At 38.3% G+C, this 27,955-nt stretch overlaps 1 protein-coding gene across 39 annotated transcripts in view; it reads right to left on the reverse strand.

Moving 5' to 3' along the window:
- Sap47 (Synapse-associated protein 47kD) overlaps positions 1–27,955 on the reverse strand; it is a 252,255-nt gene that overhangs the window by 72,948 nt on the left and 151,352 nt on the right. For 31 of the 39 annotated variants that reach the window (XR_012411625.1, XR_012411626.1, XR_012411624.1 and 28 more), the window contains one exon: positions 11,773–12,009. Coding sequence is in view for 32 of the 39 variants with exons in the window: in XM_073975514.1 (XP_073831615.1) it covers positions 11,773–12,009 (237 nt within the window). In the remaining 7 variants the exon portion in view is untranslated. The remainder of the gene's footprint in view (positions 1–11,772; positions 12,010–27,955) is intronic. The other 8 variants (XR_012411630.1, XM_073975523.1, XM_073975506.1 and 5 more) reach the window with 1 other exon arrangement.

Raw genomic sequence — 27,955 nt, forward strand, 5'->3', positions numbered from 1 at the left:
AATTATGGAATTTAAGAGATCTTTGGGAGTGTCGGAAGACAATAATGCAGGGATATGAAAGTTTTTTTTTAAATTTGAGGGGAGAATAATCTTTAATTATTAAAGTTTTTAAATTTTTTGGAGGCTTGAGGGGATTTAAAGCAATCGGATAAAAATCGTGGATTTAATACATTTTTAGGATTGAGAGAAAAATCATGAGAAATTGGCTAAAAGAGAGATGTTTTGAGTTTTTAAATATTTTTAGGACCTATGAGACAAAAATCATAGATTTTAGAAGGTTCGAGATCTTTGGGAGGTTTTTGGATGGCTTGAGTGGAGAATAATTTTGTATGGGACAACAATCGAAGGTTTTTGTGAGACTGGGAGTACAAGCAGTCAATAAAGACTCCCTTCTTCGAGTCTTGTATGATTCCCGTTTAAAGGTAATGCTAGGAGAGTCTATAAAGACTCTCTCACTTCTGGAAGGCTCCCTATAAAGGCACTTCTCTAGGAGGCTATAAAGGCCCCTGCTGTGAGTCTATAAATCCTATCTTCTGCGATTATGTAAATACTGCCTTTTTATGAGTCCCTAAAGACTCAATTCTGGGAGTTTACAAAGACTGCCTTCTGAGAGTCTATAAAGACTCTCTTCTGAGAATCTTTAAAGACTTCTGTGAGTCTATAAAGACTTCTTTCAGGAAGTGTATAAATACTCCCCTCTGGGAGTCTATTAAGACTCCCCTCTGAGAGTATACAGGCTCCCTTCTGAGAATCTATAAATATTCCTTTCTGAAAATCTGAGGGTCTATAGAAACTCTATTCGAATAGTCTACAAAGACTCTTTTCGGAGATCCTACCAACACTTCCTTTTTCGAGTCCATTTCCTTCAGGGAAATTATAAAGACTTCCTTAGGGGAGTTCAAAGGGGAGTGTATAAGTTTGATACGTTTCATCTCAAGTTCCCGAGCTCAGTCGATCACGGATGCTGATTGACAACATCAGGCATCACCTCTGCACGTTCCCTCTGCGGACACCGTAGAGCGCAGATGACAAGAGCGGTGGTTGCTGAGTTTTCTCTCTTTGGAATATGTAATTGTAGTCGTATAAATCGACTATGATCCTCTGCGATCACTGCAATCCTCTGCGATTGCAAGAACCTCTGCGTTCACTTGTCGATCAACCTTTGGATAGTACACTTGTACAAACTAACTAACGTCTACGCGTTATACTAATCGGCCTCTGTCGCCACCCAATATTACAAGGTAATCTTTGTTGTTGTTTGAAAAGAATAACAATAAACTTCAAGCATATTATTAAATATTAAAACTGATACTGCTTTGTTTTTTTTCTTTGGTTTCTTTTCCCTCTCCACTGCTCATCAAACGGTATCCTGAGCTATCGTTGAATTATTGAAAATACCTATGGATTTCCCCTCCCTCACCTAAACAGGGAGTCTTTATAGATTTTATAGACAATGTGACTTCATTAAAACAGTAGTAAATATGCATATTGCCACAACTTAAACCATCCAATAAGATTGTCGTTTAATTCTTTCTCCAAAAATTTGACATTACAGAGTAAATGGCAACTAATGCTCACAGAATCTGCCCATAAAACTTTATTCGACACCATAAAGTGGAATTATTATTTTTTGTATATGAGAAATAAAAACGTTTCAAGTAATGGCTTAATGGCTGGCTGGTTGTTTGTTGTAATTTTTAACGATATTTAAATCCTTGAAAATAAAAACACACAAAAAAACCCTCTCAAACAAAGCGGGGAAACAATATATTTTATAGCAGTAGACCATGGTCCAAATATGAATTTGGGCAATTGGATGGACGAACGAAGATAATAATTATGGGTTACCCCGTAATGTGGGGTAGTGTGCTGGCTATGAATGCCATAATAGTTATGTTAAAATCATATTTTATGCTCAATGAAATATTATTATGTAATGGCAGAGATTTTGTTTAGTAATAGATGGATGCGTATTTTAACGGACCAATGACACAGATACAACAGTAGCTAAAGTCTGAACCATGAACACAAATGTGTGGAAATAGAGCACCAGTACGGCTGTAGACAGTTAAATATGCCATTAACAGAGTGGGAGACTTGATATTCTAATGATAAGGTACACAACAAATAGGGGATGGAATTATTAAATTAATGTGTTTCAGAAACATGGACAAAATATTGCTGGATAGATAAAGAAGAAGCTGACATTTTTTATGGTATTTGTGCCCCTTCTTGGAGTCTATAATAGTCCACTTCTGTGACTGTTAATATGACAGTCTGGGAGTCTATAAGAATTTATGATGGGAGTCTATAAAGACTACTTTCTGGGGGCGCATAAAAACTCCCTTCTGGAAGTCTAAAAGGGACTCTATAAAGACTCTTCATTGGGAGTCCATCAGTACTACTTTCTGCGAATCAATATAAACTCTCTCATGGCAATTTTTAAAGACTGCTTCCTTCGTTGAGTCCACAAAGACTCCCTTCGTTTCTAGAAATTCATTTCGTGAAGTCTATGAAAACGCCATTTTTGGAGTCTATGCAGACTCTTCTGTGGGAGCCCATCAGGTCCGTAGTTGGAGTAAAACAAAATTACCTCCTGGGAGTCTCTTAATACTCTCTTCTGGTAATATATGAAAATTCCATTCGTGGAGTCTATAAAGATTCTTCACTGGGAGTCCGTCAAGCCCGTAGCTGGAGCATATATAGACTACTTTCTGCGAATCTCTAAAAACTCCCTCTTGGTAATTTATAAAGACTCCTTTTAGAGTCTATAAAGAGCCATTTCGTGGAGTCTATAAATTCTCCCTTCTAGTCATCTACCAAACCTTCCTTCTTCTTCAAAAAATTCCCTTCGTGGAGTCAATAAAAACTCTTTTCTTGGAGTCTAAAAAGACTCTTCTCTGGAGATCCGTCCATGTCCCTACCTTCTGGGAGTCTCTACAAACTAAATCGTGGTAAGCTTTAAGATGTTAAGATGACAGTCTGGGAGTTTATAACAACTTATTATGGGAGTCTATAAAGATTTCTTTCTGGGGTGCGCATAAAAACTCACTTCTGGAAGTCTATAAAAACTTTTTCTGGAACTCTAAAAAACACTCTACTTTGGGAGTCCATCAGTACTACTTTCTGCGGATCTATATAAACTCCCTACTGAAAATTGTTAAAGACTCCTTCCTGGAGTTTATAAAGTCTATAAAGACTACCTTCGTGAAGACTCCCTCCGTGGAGTCTATAAACACTATCTTCCTGGACTATAAATACTCTCTTCTGAGTGTCTATAAAGACATCCTTCGGGGATTTTATAAAGACTTTCTTATGGTAGTCTATAAACCACCCCTCTAGAATTATATACAAACTCCCTTTAGGGAGTCTATAATGATCCCAAAACTTGCCTTCAACACCTAGACGTACTGCACCGACGGAGAGAGAGACTTCGGCGTTAAAGAGTGTTAAGTTAAGAGAGAGACGAATCCAGACGGTAAAGAACTCATTCACTTCTTTAACCTAACCTAAATGGAATTAAGTAGTGCTATTGACTTCTTCTGTGAACCTCAAAAAACTTGCGCAAGCTGATTCGGTGCAATTACAAAGGATGTTCGTCGATTGGGAGCTATCATACATTGTTTTAGTGGATGAATAATAACTTATTACCTGGCCCCAACATTTTATCAGCAGATATTAAATTGATCTCCAATATTTACTCATTTCCTCTTATATGTGAGGATGACACAAATGGAAGAATATTTGACGAGTGAATTTTCCAAATATCTCTTACGAGGGTCCCTTGAAAACCTTCTGGTCAATGTAACTTGCAGTGTCGCCAGGTATCATTTGACATTTTTTTGGAAAGTTTGACAGTTTTTAGGCTAAGCGTCAGGTCAGTTTGATATAGGACCATGTGTTGGATTGTTTACAGTGACATGAAAAAATCACTTTGCCAAAAAAAAAATGGAAGGTACTTGTGAACATTTTCGTCCGATAATTTTTCATAACTTTCGACGTAGATAATTACGACAACAGTGCATCGATCAAATTAAATCTTTATTTGTCGATAAAGGACCATCCCATGGTTTCATTCAATCGTGGCGGACACTCGCTAAAAAACGAAGGTCGTGAGGATCGTCCACATAAGTCTTATAATTTTAGAATATGTTTTGAGGTTGTTTTAGATTTTATATAGGTACATACATATTTGTATGTACATATGGTACATAAAAATTTAAATTTATCTTAGTTATAAAACTACATACATAGATATTTACCAAAAATAGTGTGATAAACAAAGAACACGAACCACGTCTTATGTTATTTACAATGAAATTTTATGAGAAGAAACGACTTAAAAAGAAGAGAAGACCAAAAAGATGGCGATGATGATAATGAGGGAGAAGTAAAATTAAATGGCAATCGATGACACAATCAACACAAAATGTAAAGTAAAAGCATTAAATTTCTTTGACTCATTAAGTTTCAAATGGAATGGAAAATAGAGGGAAAATGAAGAGGAAATTCCACACTCGATTACTTCGTGGCAAAAGATAAAAAACAAACAAACGTATTAACCTTTGACTTAAAAGGTCAAATGAAAACAATGCAAGAAGATTTCATTAAGTAGAAAATAAAAAGAAAAACAAATAAAGGATAATAATGACAATAGATAAGAAGGGCTAGTGGACGAATCTAGAGATGATGACATTATGCAAGGCAGCGTACTTCAACACAACAGTCAGTCATTCATTCATTTAAAGGTGAAAGTGGGAGAAGGAGGAGAGAAGCTTTTGTTTTTTTTTTTTTTTTTTTTAGGGGAAGAAGTTCTATGAAATTCTGAGAAATATTTTCAATAATGAAAATGGTACAACGACCAAAAAAGGGATAAGGAGAGCGATAGACAGACATCTATGGCATTCTATAAGAAAACTAAAAACACAAAAATAAAATAAAATAAAACAACAAAAACCATAGTTGAAATATCCATTAAAATCATAAAGAATAAAACAAAGAAGGAAACTTTAATGAACAAAAAACACTACAACTTAAGAAGAATCTGTTAGGTACTACAACAAAAACAAATAAAAGAACTACTACTAAATTACAACAATTATTATGAGGGGAATTTAATGTTCCGCCGTTAACAATGATCTACAATCCTTGATTTTTTTTGGGTATTGAGGATGGGAGTTAAAGAAAGTTAGTGGAAAAGAAAGAACTTTCTTTATCCCTCCATCCCAAACTCAAAGCCAAAGCTTTGAGTGTTGATGATGAAATCCTAGGGATTTTTTTGGATATGTAATGGTAGTTGTTGTTGTTGATGATGGGCCGCAACTATTTAATGATGGAATTTGATATTTTTTCTAATGGAAATACAAAAGGTAATTAAATGTATGTATGCTGTGAAGTTTTTTTGCTTTTTTTTTAATTATGAAGGGGAAATGAAAACAACTGGACAAGAAAAAATTAAAAAAAAAAAACTAAAGTAAATTAAAGAAGACTCAAAATGACAAAAAATCTAAAAAACATGAAATGAAGACAGCATTAAAATGTATCTTCCATGAACTTTATGTAAATTAAATCGAAAATATTGTTCTATATTTCACTGAAGATATATTAAAAAAAAATAAAGAAAAATTTTTTTTCATATGAATATTGAAATCAACGTATTTCAGTTTTAGGATTTTATGAATTATTCTCCAAAAAACTTTGACTTACCTTAACAAATATTATTTAATGAAAATATTTCATAAAATCCATTTTTTACTTAATATAAATGGAAACTTTTTTTACAAAATTGAATATTTAAAAACTTTACTATCGGACAAGGTATGAACTTGAAAGCTTGAATTGAATAATTGTGTTATATATGTATTTGTTGTTAATTGAATAAGTGTAAAAGCTTGGAAGAAGGAAAATATTTTAAAGCTTATTAAATTTAAAAAAATAAAATGCTTAAAGATTTACAGTGAAAGCTTTAAAATAAACAAATTTTTAATAGAAATCATAATACAGCTGATCACACTACAGGACAAACTGTCTTAACGGTCATCACAATGTCATGTCATATCAGCTATCGGCAGCGCCTTTACTCGCGACCAAACAAAGAGATAACAAACACAACACAAGTAAAATGTTTGTGGAGAAATCGAAATTTACGGCCTCGTTGTCGTATGCCTAAGAGTGCACACAATCAAAGCCAATGCATTTGTAATGGGTGCCGATACCTGGTTCAAATTAAATGGGGCACGTAGCTTACGATAAAACCTAAATTTCCTATTATCCAACAACGTGCCGAAAAAATTTCAAAAATCATCCAGTCATCACCACAATGTGACCAAAATGCCAGTATACGTCAAAGGGAATGGCTGCAAACTCTAGACGGAGCTCATGCTCGAGGGCTTTAGTAAACAATACGAGATTTTGGAAAAGAAGAAAGAGGAGAAAGGGAATGACAATTTTCTTGTGTTGTGACTTGACGATATGATCAGTTTAACAAAGACAAAGGGCAGGGGGTACTACATCTCCAATAATGTCAACTTCAAAATTAGAAGGACAGAAAGAAGTAAGGATGAAGCTGCCAAACGGAACAGTCAGGAGGTTAAACCTTCATGTGACACACAAGAAGGAGCCAAATACATCAGGGACTACAAAGAAGCCCGTTTATTAGAGGAGCCATGATTGAGAGGTTCTCGCCAGGTCGTCTATTGAAACTCCCTAAAAGTCGTCCACAGATTATTTATAGGGACCATCCAAAAGGCGTCTATAAAGAACCCCTTAAGGTCGTCTATAATGACTTTCTTCTGGTCGTCTATAAAGATTTCCATCAGGTCATCTATAAAGATGTCATATAGGTCGTCTGTATAGACGTCCTAGAATGTCCCTTAGGTAGTCTATAAACACCCCCTACAGGTCGTCTATAAGGAATCCTTTCTGTCTTTAGGTTGTCTATAAATACGTCCTTAAGGTCGTCAATAAATACTTCGTTTAGGTCGTCTATGAGGATCCTACCAGGTTGCCTACAAGGACGTTCTACAGGAAGTGATTCTATAGAGACGCCCTTCAGGTCGTCTACTATAGAGACGCCCTTCAGGTCGTCTACGATAGAGACGCCCTTCAGGTCGCCTATAGAGAGGCCCTTCAGGTCGCCTATAGAGACACCCTTCAGGTCGCCTATAGAGACACCCTTCAGGTCGCCTATAGAGACGCCCTTCAGGTCGTCTATAGAGACGCCTTTCAGGTCGTCTATAGAGACACCCTTCAGGTCGTCTATAGAGACGCCCTTCAGGTCGTCTATAGGGACGCTCTTCAGGTCGTCTATAGAGACGCCCTTCAGGTCAGGTCTATAGAGATGCCCTTCAGGTCGCCTATAGAGACACCCTTCAGGTCGTCTATAGAGACGCCCTTCACGTCGTCTATAGAGACGCCCTTCAGGTCGTCTATAGAGACGCCCTTCTGGTCGTCTAAAGAGACGCCCTTCTGGTCGTCTAAAGAGACGCCCTTCAGGTCGTCTATGGAGACGCCCTTCAGGTCGTCTATGGAGACGCCCTTCGGGTCGTCTATAGAGACGCCCTTCAGGTCGTCTATAGAGACACCCTTCAGGTCGTCTATAGAGACGCCCTTCACGTCGTCTATAGAGACGCCCTTCAGGTCGTCTATAGGGACGCTCTTCAGGTCGTCTATAGAGACGCCCTTCAGGTCAGGTCTATAGAGATGCCCTTCAGGTCAGGTCTATAGAGACGCCCTTCAGGTCAGGTCTATAGAGACGCCCTTCAGGTCGTCTATAGGGACGCTCTTCAGGTCGTCTATAGAGACGCCCTTCTGGTCGTCTAAAGAGACGCCCTTCAGGTCGTCTATGGAGACGCCCTTCAGGTCGTCTATGGAGACGCCCTTCGGGTCGTCTATAGAGACGCCCTTCAGGTCGTCTATAGAGACGACCTTCAGGTCGTCTATAGAGACGCCCTTCAGGTCGTTTATAGAGACGCCCTTCAGGTCGTCTATATAGAGACGCCCTTCAGGTCGTCTATATAGAGACGCCCTTCAGGTCGTCTATATAGAGACGCCCTTCAGGTCGTCTATATAGAGACGCCCTTCAGGTCGTCTATATAGAGACGCCCTTCAGGTCGTCTATATAGAGACGCCCTTCAGGTCGTCTATAGAGACGGCCTTCAGGTCTATAGAAACGCCCTTCAGGTCGCCTATGGAGACGCCCTTCAGGTCAGGTCTATAGAGACGCCCTTCAGGTCAGGTCTATAGAGACGCCCTTCAGGTCAGGTCTATAGAAACGCCCTTCAGGTCAGGTCTATAGAGACGCCCTTCAGGTCATGTTTATAGAGACGCCCTTCAAGTCAGGTCTATAGAGACGCCCTTAAGGTCGTCTTTAAATGCGTCCTTTATGTTGTTTGTTAAAGACGTATTTTAGGTCGTCTATGAAGACGCCCTTCAGGTGGTCTATAAAGGCAACCTTCCGATCTATAAGGATTCACATGTGTCTATAAAGATGTCCTTCAGGTTGTCTATAAAAAAACGCAGGTCGTCTAAAACTATGCCCCACTGGTCCTCTATATAGACTTACTGCAGGTCGTCTATAAGGACGTCCTTTAGGTCGTCTATAAGCACATCCTTCAGATAGTCAATAAAGATTCCCGGCTAGTTACCTGTACAGACCCATTAGATCATATGTATATACAGACTTCTTTCAAACACTCCCTACAATTCTACAACTCGCCATTATCGGCCGAGTTTTCAAACATCATCATCCGAACGTCTTTCCCGAATATCATTATATCGTCGCCAACCGAAGAATCATCAATCAACACCTTCCCGATCACCGTTAAATCGTAGAACCCGATTTCAGTTTCGTCGTTCCTGATCATCGTAAAACCCGATCTTGGCGTCAGATACGTTCCCTGATGTTATTTGTGAAACGCTGAACTCAGGTACATTCCTGGCGTTAGGTACCTGCCCTAATGTCATTTGTTGATAAACTCTTATTTGATTGATCTCACCACCTTTTTTCATGCGAAGAATATTCAAATATCCGCCACTAAATCTACGGTCATTCTGTTCAACACATGGACGGTAGAGGTGAGTACTGAGTTGAATGTCATGGTCAATGGCAGCAGAATTCCGACCACTAACTATCCCAAGATTCTAGGGGTTACATTCGACGCATGTTCATGTCGTCTGCGTTTATGTATGTGGTATGTGTGACAAACTGAGATGTAGGAACAATATCCGGCAGCACTTGGGCTGCAAATGAAGAAACCTTGTTGACCATATATAACGCGATAGGTCTGTGTGTGGTAAGCTATGCGGAGCCAGTGTGGTCCGCCAATATAAGTGCAACGCGATGGAAAAAAATATTCAAAACTTTCAAAATGCCGCCCTGAGAACTGCAACATTGCGCCCACCCATACCTTCAGTTGACCATCTACACGAGGAGGCAAAGATTCTTCCAGTACAGCAACATAATGACATGTTTTTGTTGCAGTAATTGCTTGGGTGTTACGTGAGAGCCATTCCAATTACCATATGGTGGATATGGCTCCCCCGCCTAGGCATGTCAGGAAGGATCATCATGATCTAGAAAGAGAGTTCCAACGTTAGAAGAGATAACCTTAAGATCAACATACCTATCAAACAGGTTTAAGTCACTTTCACACAGATGTAGTCGATGATGCCTTAAGCAATTATCGTGTGAATGCGGTCCTCGGAGAACATTAACCACCTATCGCGGTTGAGGAGCGTTAGCTGTCACTACAAACCAGAGCAGTTTTGGCTCAACTACGCTCGGGATGGTGTAACCGTTTCAATTCCTATAGGGCAAGGATCGATGACACATCAGCCCCACACGACATAGTGTAGCTTTTCAATTGCTCCGCCAAACATACTTAACTAACTCCATTAGCATTGTGGCTTCAACCCATCGACGCAGCCATATTTCTAGAACTGGAGATATACCCAGAGCAAGATAAAGCAGAAAACGAACATACAAATATGTAGTGTTGCAAAAACGAGAAGTTTTTAACAAACTTCGTCATTACCGATCATTAATCAACATCGTCATTTCCGATCATCCATAGTGACCCTTATCTCCAGCCATACCCATAGTGATGATGACCCATAGTGAAATTTGACGAAGAATATTTTTGTCTTTGACGTCATCTCCCTAAAATTATGTTTTGTGGGACAATTTTGAATAAACTCAGATTAAGTCCGACTTTAACTCTAAAACGTGTTTTTAATTTTTAAAGATTCCTGGCGATTAGATAAGATTTATAGATTTGGTGCATTCCGATGCCCATAGTAAAATGTTATGGCGAACAATTTTGTAGAACATTTGGATTTGATATGATCACATTTTAATGGAGTTTTTGAAAGATTTTCGAAAAAGGACCAAAAAGACCCTTTTAATGAGCCGCATGAGGGTTAACATTTTTAATAAAAATATTTCCCACATCCTCCTCTGTAAAGTTGCCAAAGACACTATGTACCTAAAATGCAAGGATTCCAAGATATATTAACTCGAATATTTCGAAAAATGTTGAAATGGGCGGAACTTGCCCCGCCTAATTTGCCTACTTTCCGATGAAAACATTAAAAAACGCCCATTCATAATCTACTCAGTTTTCCTTGTCATTTTTGTTGTTGTGTTATATATGCGTCCTCTAATATTTATCAACTTCGATATAATATTTCATAGCACCTGTAGTGTGATCTGCTGCAAAATTCTTTTGTCATATAAAGTAGTAAAATTATTTTCAAGTTTAAAATAAAATTAAAAAAATTAATTAAATATAAAATATATTGAGTGAGAAAAAAAGCTTAGAAGCAGAAGTTCAAAAGGTTGATTATAAAGAAATGTAATTTTTAAATACAAAGACTGAATAAAAGAACGAATGCTAACTACACCTGGGCAAAAAGAACTGCTTGTAAAATTCAGAATAATGGCAAAATTTTTAATATGGAAATTAATAATTATACAGCTTTAATAAAAAACAAAAATAACAATAATGGTAAAATAAAAAATATCAACTTCATTTAGCCAAGAGATAGGCCAAAAAGGCAAGAATATGCAAGGTGTTCAGTAGCGTATAATTTATGTCGTTAATCATACGCTAAGGAGGACTGATGTGAACTGTTTTTATTTATTTATTTTTATTTTTTTAATAGTTATTAAAATTATAAATTATAAAAGCACTACCAATAAAAGCTATCGGTTAAGAAACTGTTTTTAACCATCCCAGTCCATTTGTCGAATATATTCGACATTTAGCAATGTTTTTACATGGGCAAAAATTATTTTTGACACTATAAGGGTTAAAATGGCCCAAAGTTTTGAAAATTTTATTTGCATATTTCCGCTTGTATAATTAATAATTTCCCATTGTAAATAAATAAAAATTATTTTGAAAAAATGTAACTCTTTGAACTAATTAAATATTAATCGATTTCAAAAAATATGTTAATTGTAATAAACTTTGAACTTTGTAACATCAGCATTTCATTATTTTCTGTTTTTGTTTTTTGCTTTGTTATTTTTTTGTTATTGCTTGTTTTTTTAATAAATATTTGTGGTTATAGGGAAAAAAAATAGAACAAAATTATGAACTTGTTAACAAACGTTTTGAACAAAATCACAAACTCATTACAAACTCCTTTGGGTGGTGATTAATTGCTTTTGTTATTTTGGTATTATTTTTTTAATTTCTTTGTTGTAACTTTCCGTAAAAAATATCAAAATTTCCTTTTTCATCATTAAGAAAGTTGTGTGGCCCATACCTAAGATACCTCGATTTGTCGTCATCCTCACCACCGGTGGCAGCTGCTGGATTTTCAACGCCAGTAGCAGCGACACCTTCGGCACCCTCTTCACCGCCTTTACGGAGACCAGGTATTGATGGTATTGAAGGCATAGCTGGCATTGATGGCATAGCCATTGTGGGCATTGAAGGCATGGCCGGCATAGATGGTATTGATGCACTGCCTAACCAACCCTTGGCACTGCCTAACCAACCGCTGTAAGGAAAAAAGAAGAGAAGAAGAAAGACATTGGATTAGTAAAATACAGAAAAGGAAGTGTTTTGTAATTAAATAATATTTTTGGTGATTTTTATAATTAATATTTGAGATAGGTTCAATGGGCGTATGACTAAGGTCACTACTAATACGCCCAATGTGATAAATATGTAGAAAAAAAGAAATTAAATAGTTAAATAAAAAAGTTTAAATATTTTATAAACACATAAAATTATTGGTAATATAAGTTTCAGGGCGTATGACTAAGGACGCAACTTATACGCCCAAGGCTATAATAAGAATATATTTATTTATTGAGTAGAACGTAGGTTTGTTAGATACTGAGTAACGGTTCAGAAACGGCAAAGTCCAGGACTAATTTTAGACTTTCCTAAGCTAACATGCTGGAAGTCACCGATTAGAAGGACACAAAGAAGTCCATAAAAATGTCAATAATCTTCACAAGGTTCTAACACGTCATGTTAAGAGTATCGAGTCAAGAGTCAGATTGATGGAAACATAGAAAAATCTAGAAATAATATTGGTGTTTCCATAACATTAAGCTAGGCATCTACTGTATTACTAGACACGTATATAACTGTGAGTTTCTGGTTGGCCGTAAACTTTGACATCTATTTCCTACATTTACCTATTTATCGAATGAATGACTAGCTACAATCAGAATAAAATTACAGTTCTTAAAGGTACAAATATTTTTAATTTTTAATTAAATATTTGAGCTCCTTAGCGTAATGAAGGAAATCATACGCAAAAGAGGACTGCGAATTATCTAATGTTCTTTGTGCGTATGAGTAGTGACGTCACTAATACGCCAGAGTGATCCGATATACCAAACAAGGTTCAAATTGGGTTTGACATGGCAAAATCCAGGACTTATCCTGTTCGCCAAATCATTTTGAAGTGAGGCAACTGCTGGGAACTATACAAGAGATTGACAGTAGGTTTGTGTTACGTTAGAGGCCAAAGCACCACGTTTTCAAATCCATCTCTGTCAATGTAATGTTATCACAAATATTCCCCAAGATCCCTCTATAATTTCCAATGTTTCCATCCTCTGACATCACATATCCCCTTTGCATGAACTTCAACATCTTCGACAACACAAAAAAGTGTTGACAGAAAAAAAGTGTCATATCAAATAAATCAAATATTAAGACTACCCGTGTCTTTCTTCCTTTAAAAAAAGCCCATCCATCCCGTCAACACTTAACCCTCTCACCCCTTACCAATTTAATCATTGTAACCCACTTAACCCTCTCACCCCCTCCCAATTTGACATTTAATCACTGTAACCTAATTCATTCTACCCTCATTTCCTGTCATTTACTAATTATTCAAGTGGTTGAGTTTAATGAAATTATGGTGTGCGCTTTTGACTGGAAATTAAAGATTTATGCATGCAAAAATATAATTTGTTCACTGAGTTGATGGTGGCGGGTTGAATTGATGGATTTGATGGTGTTTCTTGGCGGGAGGAGAAGGCACTTTAAGATGTGACATTTGTCACAAAGCTCCATTAGTAGCGAAACAAAGGCAATAAGAATTGAAATTTCATTTAAGACACTGAGGTCAATTTGGTAGCTGTAGCTGAAAGGAAGTAAGAGAGAGAGGAATGTAATGGCTAACATAGGAATTAGATAACTTAAACTTTTTTAAAGGGTATAAAGTTATTCAGAATTTGTTTCCACATTAATTCCATCGTATGAAAAACTCGCTCGATCCATTTCAAACCAAATTTCCTCTATATCGAAACCTTTTTTATATAGATCCCACTAGCGTATGAATTATGGCGCCAATCATACGCATAGGAGGACTGCAGATGCTTTAAGTTTCTTTGTGTGTATGTGTAATAACACCAATAACATGCTGTGTCAAAATGATACTGTTGCAATATGCTAAGCAACGGTCCAGATTGGTTATACATACATACATATGTTCCTACAACATCCCTGAAGGGACAAGGGAGACTTCTCTCATATCAATGAGTGCACGCCGATTCATATTGGCTCAATGATATGGGACCTACTTTTTATTGCCGAGTCCGAACGGCGTGTCTTACGACACCACTTGTAGAGAAGTTTTTCATGGCTTAAATACTCAGGAAATGTCGCCAGCATTACTGAGGGGGAATTTTGCCACCGTTGAAAATTTGATGTTGCTTGGCCTGGGATTCGAACCGCAGACCTTCTGAGTGCAAGGCGGACGTGCTAACCATTGCACCACGGTGGCCCCCAGATTGGTTATAACATTACAAAATCCAGGATTTATCTTAATGTCTCAATCCCTTTTGGTGAGACATATGCTGGGAATCTTTACAAGATATTGCCTGCTGGTTTTTAGCTGTGAGTTTGGGTTTAGCCGGGCTTAGACATCTAGTTCCCAAATGTACCCCGTCGAATGAAAGACTAAAAAGATAAAATGTTCTACATAATCATACGCATAAGAGGTCTGCAAACGTTTTAAAGTTCTCTGTGCGCATAAGTACTGACGTCACTAATACGCCCAAGGTGATAAATACTTGTAAATACATATTTTAAGCACAACCTATGAGATGCGAGATACCAAACAACGGCTTTGACATGACTACATTTGCATTTTGAAGTGGGGCACCTTCTGGAAAACTTTGGCGTAAGCCGTAGACATTGATATTTAGTTCCCGCAATCTGGATACCCACTGAAGACAAGGACGAACTGACCAAAGATATATTTTATGAGCGCTTAGAAGAAACGTATGACCGCTGTCCTGCCCCTGACATTAAAATTTTTCTAGGCGATTTTAATGCCAACATTGAAAAGGAAAATATCTTTGGCCCAACAGTCGGAAAATTCAGTCTCCACAGTGAAACATCTGACAATGGTATGAGGCTGATAGACTTCGAAGCGGCAAAAAACATGGGAGTTAGCAGCACCAGATTTCAACATCTCCACAGCAAACATAGACTCGGACCACTACCTTGTTTCAGCAAAGTCACGCAAGGTAGTACGGTTAAACGTAGCAACCAAAGTACGAACAGACACAACGCGAAAGTTAGACATCGGTAAGCTGCAATCACAACAGATAGTCACAGCATATTCCACTCAACTAGCCCAATTGCTTAATCAAAGCACTCCTCATCCCGATAACATATCAGCGCAATGGCAAAGCATTGTCCACTCCATGCAAACAGCCGCAAAATCCATACTTGGATACCAGAGACCTCCACCAAGGAATCCATGGTATGATCAGGAGTGTCGTGCTGCCACCGAAGAGTAAAATGCGGCATATAGGGCTACTTTACAATCCGTAGCAACGCGTAGCGCACGAGAGAGATACAGGGAGAAAAGGAGAGGAGAGAAACGTCTTTTCCGCAGGAAAAAGAGAGAGATGGAAAACCGGGATTGTGAAAAAATCGAGATTTACAGGAGCCAGAATGAAGTCCGAAAATTCTACCAAAGAGTCAAGCATCAAACTGATGGCAAGCTAATTTGGTAACTGATATGGAAATAACATTTTTCAAAACTGTTGGTATCCAATAGCAGCGAAGACGACGAAGATACCACAGACCCAATCCCAGAAGATGGTATTGAATGTTCAAAACCGGAGGCGACACGCTGATAAGGTGTATTCATCAGCTAGTTAGCACCATCTGGCAGGAAGAACGAGTACCCGACGATTGGAACCTGAGTGTCCTGTGCCCAGTCCACAAGAAGGAAGATAAGACTGTATGCTCTAACTATAGGGGCATAAGTCGTGTCAGGGATATTGTGCGAACGACTAAAGCCTATGGTCAACGAGATAATTGGACCATACCGATGCGGCTTTAGACCTGCCAAGTCCACCATTGACCAGATATTTACCCTGCGGCAAATCCTGGAGAAGACCCAAGAGATGCAGATCGACACCTACCACCTTTTTTGTCGCTGCGTTCAAATGTATTCCAAGCCATGTCTGAATTTGGTATCCCCGCAAAGCTCATCCGGCTTTGAAAAATGACTTTAACTGACACGAGGTCCTCAGTTAAAATAGGAAAGAACCTCTCCGAAGAGTTTAGTACCAAAAGAGGTTTCAGACAAGGAGACAGCCTTTCGTTTGATCTCTTCAACATCCTGCTGGAAAAGGTTATACGAGAGGCAAACTTCAAAAGAAGTGGCACAATCTACACCAATAGCCACATGTTATTTGCTTATGCTGATGATATAGACATCATGGGACGATCAGTAAAAGAAGTAACTGATACCTTTATGAAGGTCGAAGGAGAATCTGCTAAAGTGGGTCCGGCGGTAAACGGTGAGAAGACAAAGTTAATGGTGTCGACGCGCAATGCGTCCATGGATTGTGTTTGGGTAGATTATAACAATTAAAATTACAAAATGTGCTACCATCTTCATGAGGAGGCGAAGGTTTTACAATAAGATGTTGTCGATGCAGTACCTGCTTGGGTGTTACCGCAGTGAGCATCCCTGTCACGATTTAATGGACAGGCTCCCCCCACCCAGGCACGTCAGGAGAGACCTTCATGATCTAGAGAGAGAGGTCCAAAGGTATAAAAGAGAACCGCTAGATCAACGAGCCTATCAGGCAGGCTTGAATCGCATTCACACCAACATTGTTGCGCAAGCAGTACGAAGATACAGTGTGAATGCCGTACTTGGAAACCATCCCCCATCCATCGCAGCAGAAGAGCGCCAGCTGCCAAGGCAAACACGAGTGGTTTTAGCTCAGTTAAGATCCGGACGATGCAGCCGCCTCAATTCGTATTGGGCCAGAATTGACGCCACGATACCCAACATATGCCCAGCATGTGGATTGGGACCACACGATACTCTGCATTTATTCAACCGCCCAGCTAACCCCACTCACCTGTCTCCTCATTCTTTATGGACGCAACCAGTCCAGGTTGCAGAATTCTTGAGTCTGGATACAGAGGAACTTGATAACTGAAATAATACACGAACGAACATATATGCGTTGCTACAACAACAACAAAATGTGATATTACCTATTGAAGACCAAGAATAAGAATCAATATAACATTTTTCAGACTGCGGAGCATACACAATTAAATGGAAATAAAAGAAAATGTTCCACCCATTAAAGATACATGTTGATTCAATGAACACATAGAAAATTAATTTCAATACATTTTTCAAGGACTATTTTTTTACAAATTACCTGTTTTGATTGCTGTGTTTTTAAGAACATCCGTAATATTTTTTCAACTATTCTATCTGTCTTTTACCTGCACAAGAACTTTAAAAAGGTATTCTACATACAGATGACCTATGAGTTGAATGACTATTGAAACCACTGATATGACTGCTGCTGATGTATGAATCATGTCAATGGTAATTGGTAATGTATTTGTTGAAATTGGTAATGGATTTATTGAACTTAGCAGAAAAAATTTTCCAAATAAAAGGGAATTTAAAAAAAAAAACATTTTTCAGTAGAGCACATAGCAATAAACATGGAGATTTTTTCAATATTTCAATTTTCAAAAAAATCAAGAAATTTTAAGGGCTACGAGAAATAGCTGCTGCGATGTTTTAGAACACCTATATAAAATTTTGCACCTATACATGACCTCTTCTATCTGTAAAAAACTATTGAAAGACTTTATGGGTCATGGGGCGTATGATCAACTTAAAGGTATTAAAAATGTACTTTTTAAAGAAGTTTGTAAGAATTTTTTAAAAAGCATCAGATCCAGTTTCTGTGTCCTCTTTTAACTGAATTTAAAACTGACCGATGAATGATAGTTTTACGAGTATATCGTACCATGTAGCGTTTGACTATTGAAACCACTCATACGCCTTCCATACAGCAGCATTAAAGGAATTTTTTATAAATTCGTTTAATTTAGCAAACCAATTTAAGAAATATTTTCAAAATAGTTGATGATTTTTTTAAAGAAAAAAATTGCAATAAACATTGAGGTTTTAAAGAATTGTTCAAGGACAAAACAAATAAATGGTAGATCATGAAATGATCACACCTTACGCAAGTACAGTCCATGTTTTTACCACAGGTTGTCGAACAATGTCGATCACAACATTACACGCTATAATTATATTCTCCATATTTCCCTTGACAATGAGCCGAAAGTTCTAAAAGCCTCGTCTATGTTGTTTTCTTGCAAAACGCGAAGGATTATGGGTTTTGTTCGTATAGACTGTGATGATTGGATCGGTCAGAGGAGTAATTAAGCTCTCTCTATGTGATACCAAACCAGGGGTGCCAAGTTGGTGGTTTTCCCGCTACTTGTGGTGATTTTTGACGTACAAAAACCACTGTTTAAGCAGGAATGTCAACTGTTTTAAGGTAAAAACCGCTACAGACCTATGGTGCGTATGTGGCTGTAGCGATTTTTACCTCGGGGCAGTTGGCCTCCCTGTACCAAACCCACAAACAAGTGAAAATGTAAGCTGGATACTTCCAATCCTCGTAAGAGACAAACCTCTTACGAGGATGCCATTTCTTTTGACTATTGAGGACCCGATAGGACATTTAGGCTCAACATGTTCGTTGAGGCCCACATCCTGCTAGCTTTTTGTTGTTGTACAGGCACATGCCAAGTTGTCGGTGAAGCCGACCGATTGCATCTTTTCTCATCCTTTTCATTCTCCCTCTTTCTCTTTCTAATCTCTCTTACTCTTGAAGTTATAATTTATCAGTAAACTAATATTGTATTCTCCTTTGTTCATCATGAATGAATGAAGGAAGAATGAATTGTGAATAGTCACTTGGATATGGAATGTAACAGTGTCTAATCCTTTCTCCTTCTCTGCCAACCAGTATTATTTCCTCCCTACACACACACACACACACACACACACTATGAACCCAAAAAATGAAGCACTTGTTATACGAATTTCCTTTTTCCGTTTGCTTTTCACTCTTGATTAGTGGAGGAAATGTGCAAACGTTCAAATCAAATGACATTTCTTTTATTAAAGGGATTATTTGCCGCAAAGCTATACAATGGTATACAACAGCTGTTCTGTTGCTGCTGCTGATGATGATGGCGATAGAAACGTCGCACATGAAGTAAAAGGAATAAGAAGGGTTTGTGTAGGAAAAGGATTATGGGATTTAAATGATGTCCTTAAAGTCAATGATAAAGAAAAAAAGTAAAGAAGAAAATAACTATTCTATTTTAAATTAAATTGTTGAATTTAAAATGTCCTACCCTTCTCTAGCCCATTTTTTTGGTTACTGACAAAAATTGGTGAAAAATGGCTGATATAATTATATCGGGAATTAACGAAATTAGTCGGTAAGTTAGAAACCAAAATAAAGTCCTAGCGATAGCAACAGGGTTGGTAACTATTTTTCAATTTTAATTTACTATTTTCCATTTTATTTTATCGATGAGTTACAGAATTTAGCTACTTTAATTGTTCATCCTATACGGGACAATGGAGACTTCTCTCAGCTATTTATATGATTTAAAAAGAGTAGATAGGAATACTCTAATTTTCAGTAACCTGATCACTACTACTTGGCCTCTGCCGCTTAGATGTGGATTTATGACTATTGCACAAAGTTGAGGGGCAGATTCGCTATATAAATGTCGTTCAAAAGATTGCAAAGGTCGTCGACTTTAGAGAGTTTCATTCGTGTTTTCCTTCCCTTTTTCCCGACACCTCACCTCAAATTTTTTAACATTCTTATAATGCGTAACCCAATAAATATCAATATTTTCGATTAGTACTTAATCATTTATTCCAGCTGTGTAAGATAGTTCCTTCATTTCCCCATCCTGTTGAAAAGTAAACGTGTGCTTGTATGTGCGCCACCAAGGCTAAGACTATTAAATACCAAGAAATAAAGAAGACGATGAGATGATGGAAATTTGCAAATTTATGATGACTCTATCTATATATGGATGCTTTTAACAATATTAGCATAAATTTGCTCATCATAATTCAGGCAAGTCAGTCATTCGCACATCAACTATTTTATACAACATCCTTCCATACTTCCACATTCCCTTACTCTCTCCTGCTGTTCCGCCGTACCTTTCAAAAGAGCTATCAGTTATCATATTAACGGTGTTATACTTTGGAATTTCTTTCACGCCTGTCATTCATTCATATTCATTTCACAGTTTAGTTGTGAGTGAGTAGTGAGAATGAATGACATTGATGATGTTACTATTGCGAAATGACAGCTACCACCGGCATAAGATGTGCGGATATTATTTTGAGTACCAAGAATAAGACTATTCAAGATAAAATTTTTCAGTTTGTGAAGTACACAAACAAAATAAAATGGAAATGCAGAGAAGCATTTTCTTGAAAGAACTTTTTAATTCATTAGAATTTTAATTTTAATTTTTAATGTAGAAAATTAATTTCAATACATTTTCTTAATAACTGAAATTATAATATATTTAAATTAAGAAATTAAAATTTTAGTTAGGATTTTGAAATGCTTTTCACGTAAACACATACCATGGGGCGGATAACTATTAAAATCACTCATACGTCTTCCATACAGCAGCTTTAAGGGATTAAGTAATGAATTTGTTTAAACAATTTATTGAACTTATCAGACCAAATCTAACGAATACACGGTGCTCTTGAAGCAACTTTAAATGGAGGTGCTTACACATGGGAAGTTTTTGCGGATTCTGAAACTACAATGTTCATAGATGAGAAAAATCAAAAAACAAAAACAGAATTGCCGGAGCGCTTTTTAAAAAAAATCGCGATTCAAGTGGCATTTTTAAAAGTTTTTAGGATTCCACGATTTTGCTTGGAAACCGCAGGTCCTATCGAAATGGGACAAAAAAAATGTTGTAGCTATGAAAATTCTCTACAAGATTGACCTTTATAGTATTTTCGTAGGTTTTTTGATATATTGAAGTTCATCTTGGGACAATGCACTGACTGTATCGTCCCCTTATAAAACAATGTCATGTACGGTGTGTTTTAACTAACTTTAAATAAAAACCGCTTACACTTGATGAGAAAAATCCAAAAACAAAAAAATCGCTTTAGCGATTTATAAGTAAATCGCCGTCAAAGTTCACATTTTTAGGTTTATTTTAGGTTTTTGTGATTTTGCTTGGAAACCGCAAGTCCTATCGAAAGGGTGCTAAAGAAAATGTTGTAGCTGTAAAAATTCTCTAGAGGACTGACCTTTATGATTTGTTTCCAGGTTGTACCATTTTTGAGATAAAGAAGCTCAGATTAAATGTTTATGTTGTTTTGTTAGGGTTTCGAGATTTTGCTTGTATACGTAAAGTCTTATCGATATGGGACCTGAGAATATCTTATGGCTGTGAAAATTTTCTACAAGACTGGCCTATGCAATTTTTCCCTAGGTTGTACCATTTTTGAGATATATAACTTCAAGTTGGGAAATTGCAGTCTTGACATTGTTTTATAAGGAGGCGATACAGTCAATTCATTGTCTTAATTTTAACTTCTATATCTCAATAACGGTACAAACTATGAAGATATCATGAAAGTCAATCTTGTAGAGAATTTTCATAGCTACAACACTTTCTTTATTTCGGGACATTTCGATAGGACTGGCGGTTTGCAAGCAAAATCGTAAAAACCTAAAAAACCCTTAAACATGTCAACTTGAATAGCGATAAATTTAAAGAGCGCTCCGGCGATTTTTTTGTTTGTTTTTTGATTTTTCTTATCTATGAACATTGTAGTTTCAGAATCCGCAAAAACTTCGCACGTGTAAGCACCTTTCATTTAAAGTTGCTTCAAGAGCACCGTGAATATTGTCTAAATAAATGTTATTTAAAAAGAATATTTTACAGTGATAAAAAATTTGTTTGTAAAAGATATTTTTCAAGGGCCAAAATTAAAGTTGTGTATTGTATTCTATAAGAGCAACCGTAAAATATTTTCGGTCTATACATGACCTCCCATGCATAGCTTCTATATGTAAAATAGGCTTTAGAAAAACTTCCTACCTATAATTGATCTATGATATAGAGTTTTATATCGTGTCATGGGACGTATGACTATTAACACAACTTATACGCCTCCCATATAGCAACTATTGGGGAATGAATTTGTTGTAAAGATCATCATCCGGCTATGACCTCTTGTATCTATCTGCCTTCGATCTGTAAAAGAGGTTTTCTATCTATAGATTATCTATGAATAAGAGTTGTTAATCGTTTCATGGGGCGTATGACTATTACCACCACTCATACGCCCTCTTTACATGAAATAGGACATACATCGCTAGGACCTCTCATATATATCTGCCTTCGATCTGTAAAAGAGGCTTTCTATCTATAGGTGATCAATGAATAAGAGTTGTTAATAGTTTCATGGGGCGTATGACTATTAACACCACTCATACGCCCTCTTTACATCAAATACAAATAATTTTTTAAAGATTACCAGTTCTAGCTAAGATCGTCCAGCTAGGTCCTCTCATATACATATATGTATCTGCCTTCGATCTGTAAAAGAGGCTTTATATCTATAGGTGATTTATGAATAAGAGTTGTTAATCTTTTCATAGGGCGTATGACTATTAACACCACTCATACGCCCTCTATACATTAGCATTAAGGGAATCGTTAACAAATTTGTTGAAACGTTTTATTGAAAATATAACTAATAAGTGGCCGTCTAAAGCTTTCGTTTCCTAAGGTAAAAAATCGAAAAGACCATGTACTTTTTAAAGAATATTTGTCAAGGTTTAAGAACTATTTCTAAGAATTTTTATAGGTTTCTGGAACTAGCTATTGTGTTTCTAAGAATACTTGCAAAATATTTCTGTTATAACACCAATCGATCTGTGAAAGGCTTTTTTAAAGACTTCCAACCAAACTATGCCATTAGGTCCGTGATTATTAAAACCACTCATACGCCTTCCCTAAGTTTTAAGGGATGAAGTAACGAATTTGTTTAAAAAATTTATTGTAATTATCATACCGAATATTGTCTAAACAAAAGTTGGTTTTTAAATAATAATTTGTCAGTGGTAAAACATTTGTAAAGGTATTTTACCAAAGTTAGGAACTGTATTCTATAAGAGCACCCGTAAAATAGACTTTTGAAAACTTCCTACTTATAGATGATCTTTGAATGAGAGTTTTATATCGTGTTATGGGGCGTATGACTACGCCTACCATATAGCAACTTTTAGGGAATGAAATTGTTGAAATGTTTTAGTTAACTTAGCGGACTTATTTTAAGAAATATTTTATTTTTTTTCATAAAAGTTGATTTTTTGTAGCATTCTTTTTCAGTTGTAAAAATTGACAAAGCCATCAAAATGTAAAAGGATACTTTTCAATGACTAAACATTCTCATTTACTTTTTTAAAGATTATCAGTTCTAGCTAAGGTCACCCGTACATGACATGTTGCATCTATCTGCCTTCGAACTGTCTTTAAAAGAGGTTTTCTATCTATGAATAAGAGTTGTTAATCGTTTCATGGGGCGTATGACTGTTAACACAACTCATACGCCCTCTATACATCAAATAAATTTTTTTAAGATTACCAGCTCTAGCTATGATCATCCAGCCATGACCTTTTTTATATATCTGCCTTTGATCTGTAAAACAGGCTTTCTATATATGTAGATGATCTATGAAGAATAGTTGTTAATCGTTTCATGGGGCGTATGACTATTAACACCACTTATACGCCTCGTAGGAGCGTCTACATTCACCGCGCAAAACGTGGAGCTATCGATTTGCTCTGCCAGCGCTGTACCCCTCTGGTCATTACCTAGGCCGGATTGCCAAAGCTCATGATGAGCATTGAAGTCCCTTAGCACCAGACGGTTATCGCCCTCTAAAAGCAAACTAATATTGGTCATATAACGCCGGGCACAGCTATTCATCGGCGGTATGTACACATTAAGCAGCTCTACCTCGGCAGTACCACACTTTACTGCTACCCCCATACACTCCATGTATGGGTCACTAGAGCCAAGCTCAAGCGAGATAGGTCTGTACTGGACAGACTGGTGTATTAGGAAGGCAAGTCCTCCTCCTCCTCCTCCGCTTCTTGTGCGATCCTTCCGCAAAACGTTGTAACCATCACAACGTAAGCTACAGGTGGCGGTGAGCTTTGTTTCCTGGATCGCGGCGACCATGATGTTTTTCCGACTCATAAAGTCCACAATTTCACTGACCTTATTGCGGAGACCGTTGCAATTGAATTGCAGGAATGATGCATTTCCGGGCCGTTGAACAACAACATGTGGTGTTAGATGCTGCATTTGTTGTTGTTGTTGGGGAGCTGCGGGGGCGTCTCGTATTCCGACGACGACGTAGAAGACGCACTGGGTGATGTGCTGACGCAGCAAGCAGCAACATACCTGTCGCTGTAATCCCGGGTGCTACTAAGGCCAGAGCACCCACGAAAATGCACCCATTCCATACATCCATTACATCTCACCATTGTTGACATGTGGTGGATGCGGTTCTGGCAAACGGAACAGATCCATACTGGCCCCGGGGTTCGTTTCTATCCCGGAACGGACCAGAAGAGCTCGGAGCAGGCATTCCGGGTAAATTGCTTCCATGGTGAAAAAATACACGAACACAAACACATAATTGTTGAGGTGACGGCCCCTGGTCGAAGATTCCTCCGAGTCAATCCGGTGCATAGAACCGGCCGTCGCGGGATTGTGTGCCACAGCTCGCCAGATATCACCATTGTGGCACCAGGTCTGACAAATGACGTATGCTGGCAATCCGTCATTTCCCTTAGTTCGGACCACCTCCCTATCATCGTCTCCGTAAACAGACCACCCGACTTCATAACCTCTGAACGCCGTACATTCCTGAACCATGGGAAAGCTGATTGGCAAGGTTTCAGAGAATTTACCAATCACCGCTTCAGACAATTGCCCACTCCCTCAGATCCGCTCGCTACATACCTGCTGGTCGAATACCCGAAATAAGACCAAATTTCCCAGCAGAGGCGACGGGACTAGCAAATGAACGTGATGAGCTTCGTCGTACGAACCCCGAAGACCCAAGAGTTAGAGAACTTACTCTTGAAGTCAACAGGCTAGTGGGCGAACATAAGCGGAAAAAGTGGCTAGACCATCTGAAGCAATGCAACATTGGTGCAGCAATAAGTAAATTGTGGGCAACGGTTAAATCACTCTCGAGTCCGGAAAAGAAGGATGACAGAACGGCTGTTACTTTTAACGGCGTGACAGTAACTGACCCAAAGAGGTGCGCGTGTTATTTTAACCGGCAGTTCATAGAGCACCCCGAGAGTGATAGGGCGAAGAGAAGTGTGCTACGCCGCATAAGAAGAGCTCTTCCAGCCGAGGAGGTACCACCACAATTTACGATGAGCGATGTTGCAGATGCCATCCGAAACGCTGAATCATCCAAAGCGTTGGGCCCGCACCGAATATCGATGGTAATGCTTAAGCAGCTGGATGAACCTGGAGTTGAGTATTTAACAAGTGTTCTCAACCTATCGTTAGCTACCCTGTTGTACCGGATGCCTGGAAAGTTGGCAGGGTGGTCCTGCTACTGAAGCCTGGCAAGGATGCCAGCAGAGGTGAATCGTACAGGCCGATTTCACTCCTGTCGCCAGTAGCAAAGATCCTAGAGGCGCTATTCCTCCCCACGATGAGAAGGTGTTTTCCAGTTGCCCAACATGAACATGAATTTCGGAAAATGCATAGTACTACAACAGCATTAGACGCCATATCCACACATATCAGTAGAGGACTGAACCAGAAAAGGCCGTGCGACCGAACAGTCATGTTGGCTCTTGACCTATCGAAGGCCTTCGATACCGTCAACCATGCCAAGCTGTTCGAGGATATAGAGAACACTAATCTTACCTTTCTGAAATTCCACACCCTCCAGACGGCATAGAGATCGTGATGTATGCGGATGATTGTACGATCTTGGCGTCGGGTCCTATCGTCGATGACATATGTGATAGGTTAAATGTCTACATAGCTGACCTAGTGCAGTTCTTCCATCTGAGGAATATGAAAATATCCTCCGCTAAATCCACAGCCACGCTGTTCACCACATGGACGGCTGAGATGAGGACCACTGATGGTGATGATGGTCGATGGTGCACTGATTCCGACCACTAACTACCCTAAAATACTGGGTGTAACGTTCGATAGCATGTTCAAGTCGTCCGCGCATGCAACAGCTATTTGCAATAAGATCAGAAGTAGGAACAAGGTTCTCAAGTCGCTGGCCGGCAGCACTTGGGGTGCTTATAAAGAAACTTTGTTGACCACCTACAATGCAATAGGCCGGTCTGTGGTAAGCTATGCGGCGCCAGCGTGGCTCGCTAAGGTTAGCGCATCGCAGTGGAAGTAAATTCAAACCTGCCAGAATGCTGCCCTGAGGACTGCAACAGGGTGCCTCCTCATGACACCAGTGGACCATCTTCATGAGGAGGCGTAGGTTTTACCGGTGCGTCAGCACAATAAGATGTTGTCGATGCAGTACCTGCTTGGGTGTTACCGCAGTGAGCATCCCTGTCACGATTTAGTGGACAGGCTCCCGCCACCCAGGCACGTCAGGAGGGACCTTCATGATCTAGAGAGAGGTCCAAAGGTATAAAAGAGAACCGCTAGATCAACGAGCCTATCAGGCAGGATTGAATCGCATTCACACCAACATGGTTGCGCAAGCAGTACGAAGATACAGTGTGAATGCCGTACTTGGAAACCATCCCCCATCCATCGCAGCAGAAGAACGCCAGCTGCCAAGGCAAACACGAGTGGTTTTAGCTCAGTTAAGATCCGGACGATGCAGCCGCCTCAATTCGTATTGGGCTAGAATTGACGCCACGATACCCAACATATGCCCTGCATGTGGATTGGGACCACACGATACTCTGCATTTATTCAACTGCTCAGCTAACCCCACTCACCTGTCTCCTCATTCTTTATGGACGCAACCAGTCCAGGTTGCAGAATTCTTGAGCCTGGATACAGAGGAACTTGATAACTGAAATAATACACGAACGAACATATATGCGTTGCTACAACAAGAACAACAACAACTTATACGCCCTCTACACATCAGCATTAAGGAAATTGTTAACAAATTTGTTGAAACGTTTTATTGAAAATACAACTATTAAGTGCTTTCGTTTCCTAAGGTAAAAATCGAAAAGACCATGGACTTTTTAAAGAATATTGTTTAAGGTTTAAAAACTATTTCTAAGAATTTTTGATAGGTTTCTGAACTAGCTATTGTGTTTCTAAGAATACTTGCAAAATATTTCAACTTATAAAGGGATAATTTTCGATGACGAAACATGCTTTTAAATAATTTTTTAATAATAATTTTTTTAAAAATATTTTTTTAAAAACTAATGTAACCCAGACTTGACCTCTTATATCTATCTAACTTCTATCTGTAAAAGACTTTTGAAAGGCTCCCTATCTATAGATGACTTATGAATGAGAGTTTTTAATTGTATCATGGGGCGTATGACTATTAACACCACTCATACGACCTATATACATCAGCATTTAGGGAATTGTTAACGAATTTGCTGAAACGTTTTATTGAAAATTAAACTAATAAGTGGATTTCTAAAGCATTTTTTTTATTAATTTTTTAATTAATTTCTCGTTAGAGACGAGCTTACTGACCAAGATGCTTTTGGAAAAAGGAAAGCCGACGATACGAACCCACACAATCACCACTGTGTGACATGCATGTTTCGCCTTTGGTTTAGGAAGGCTCCTCAGACACATCGACTGTGGGGCGGCTTCGCTATCCTCTAACTTATTTCCTCTTTCAAATGCAAGTTGTTTTTTTACAAAGTTGAATTTTTTGTTCAAATCTTTGTATGGCTTTCATGACAAACGCTTAGCGTAGCCTTTGAAAGTTATGAGTTTGGTTCTGAACACTAACACGCCGTGACAACACTTTTTTTCATGTGTTTTTCAAGGACGTGGGTTCGAACCCCAGCCTGGCTCAAGCTGATTTTTA

The sequence above is a fragment of the Musca autumnalis genome, unplaced genomic scaffold, assembly GCF_047663935.1.
Source record: "Musca autumnalis isolate F117 unplaced genomic scaffold, ASM4766393v1 scaffold_1, whole genome shotgun sequence".
Classification (NCBI taxonomy): Eukaryota; Metazoa; Arthropoda; class Insecta; order Diptera; family Muscidae; genus Musca; species Musca autumnalis.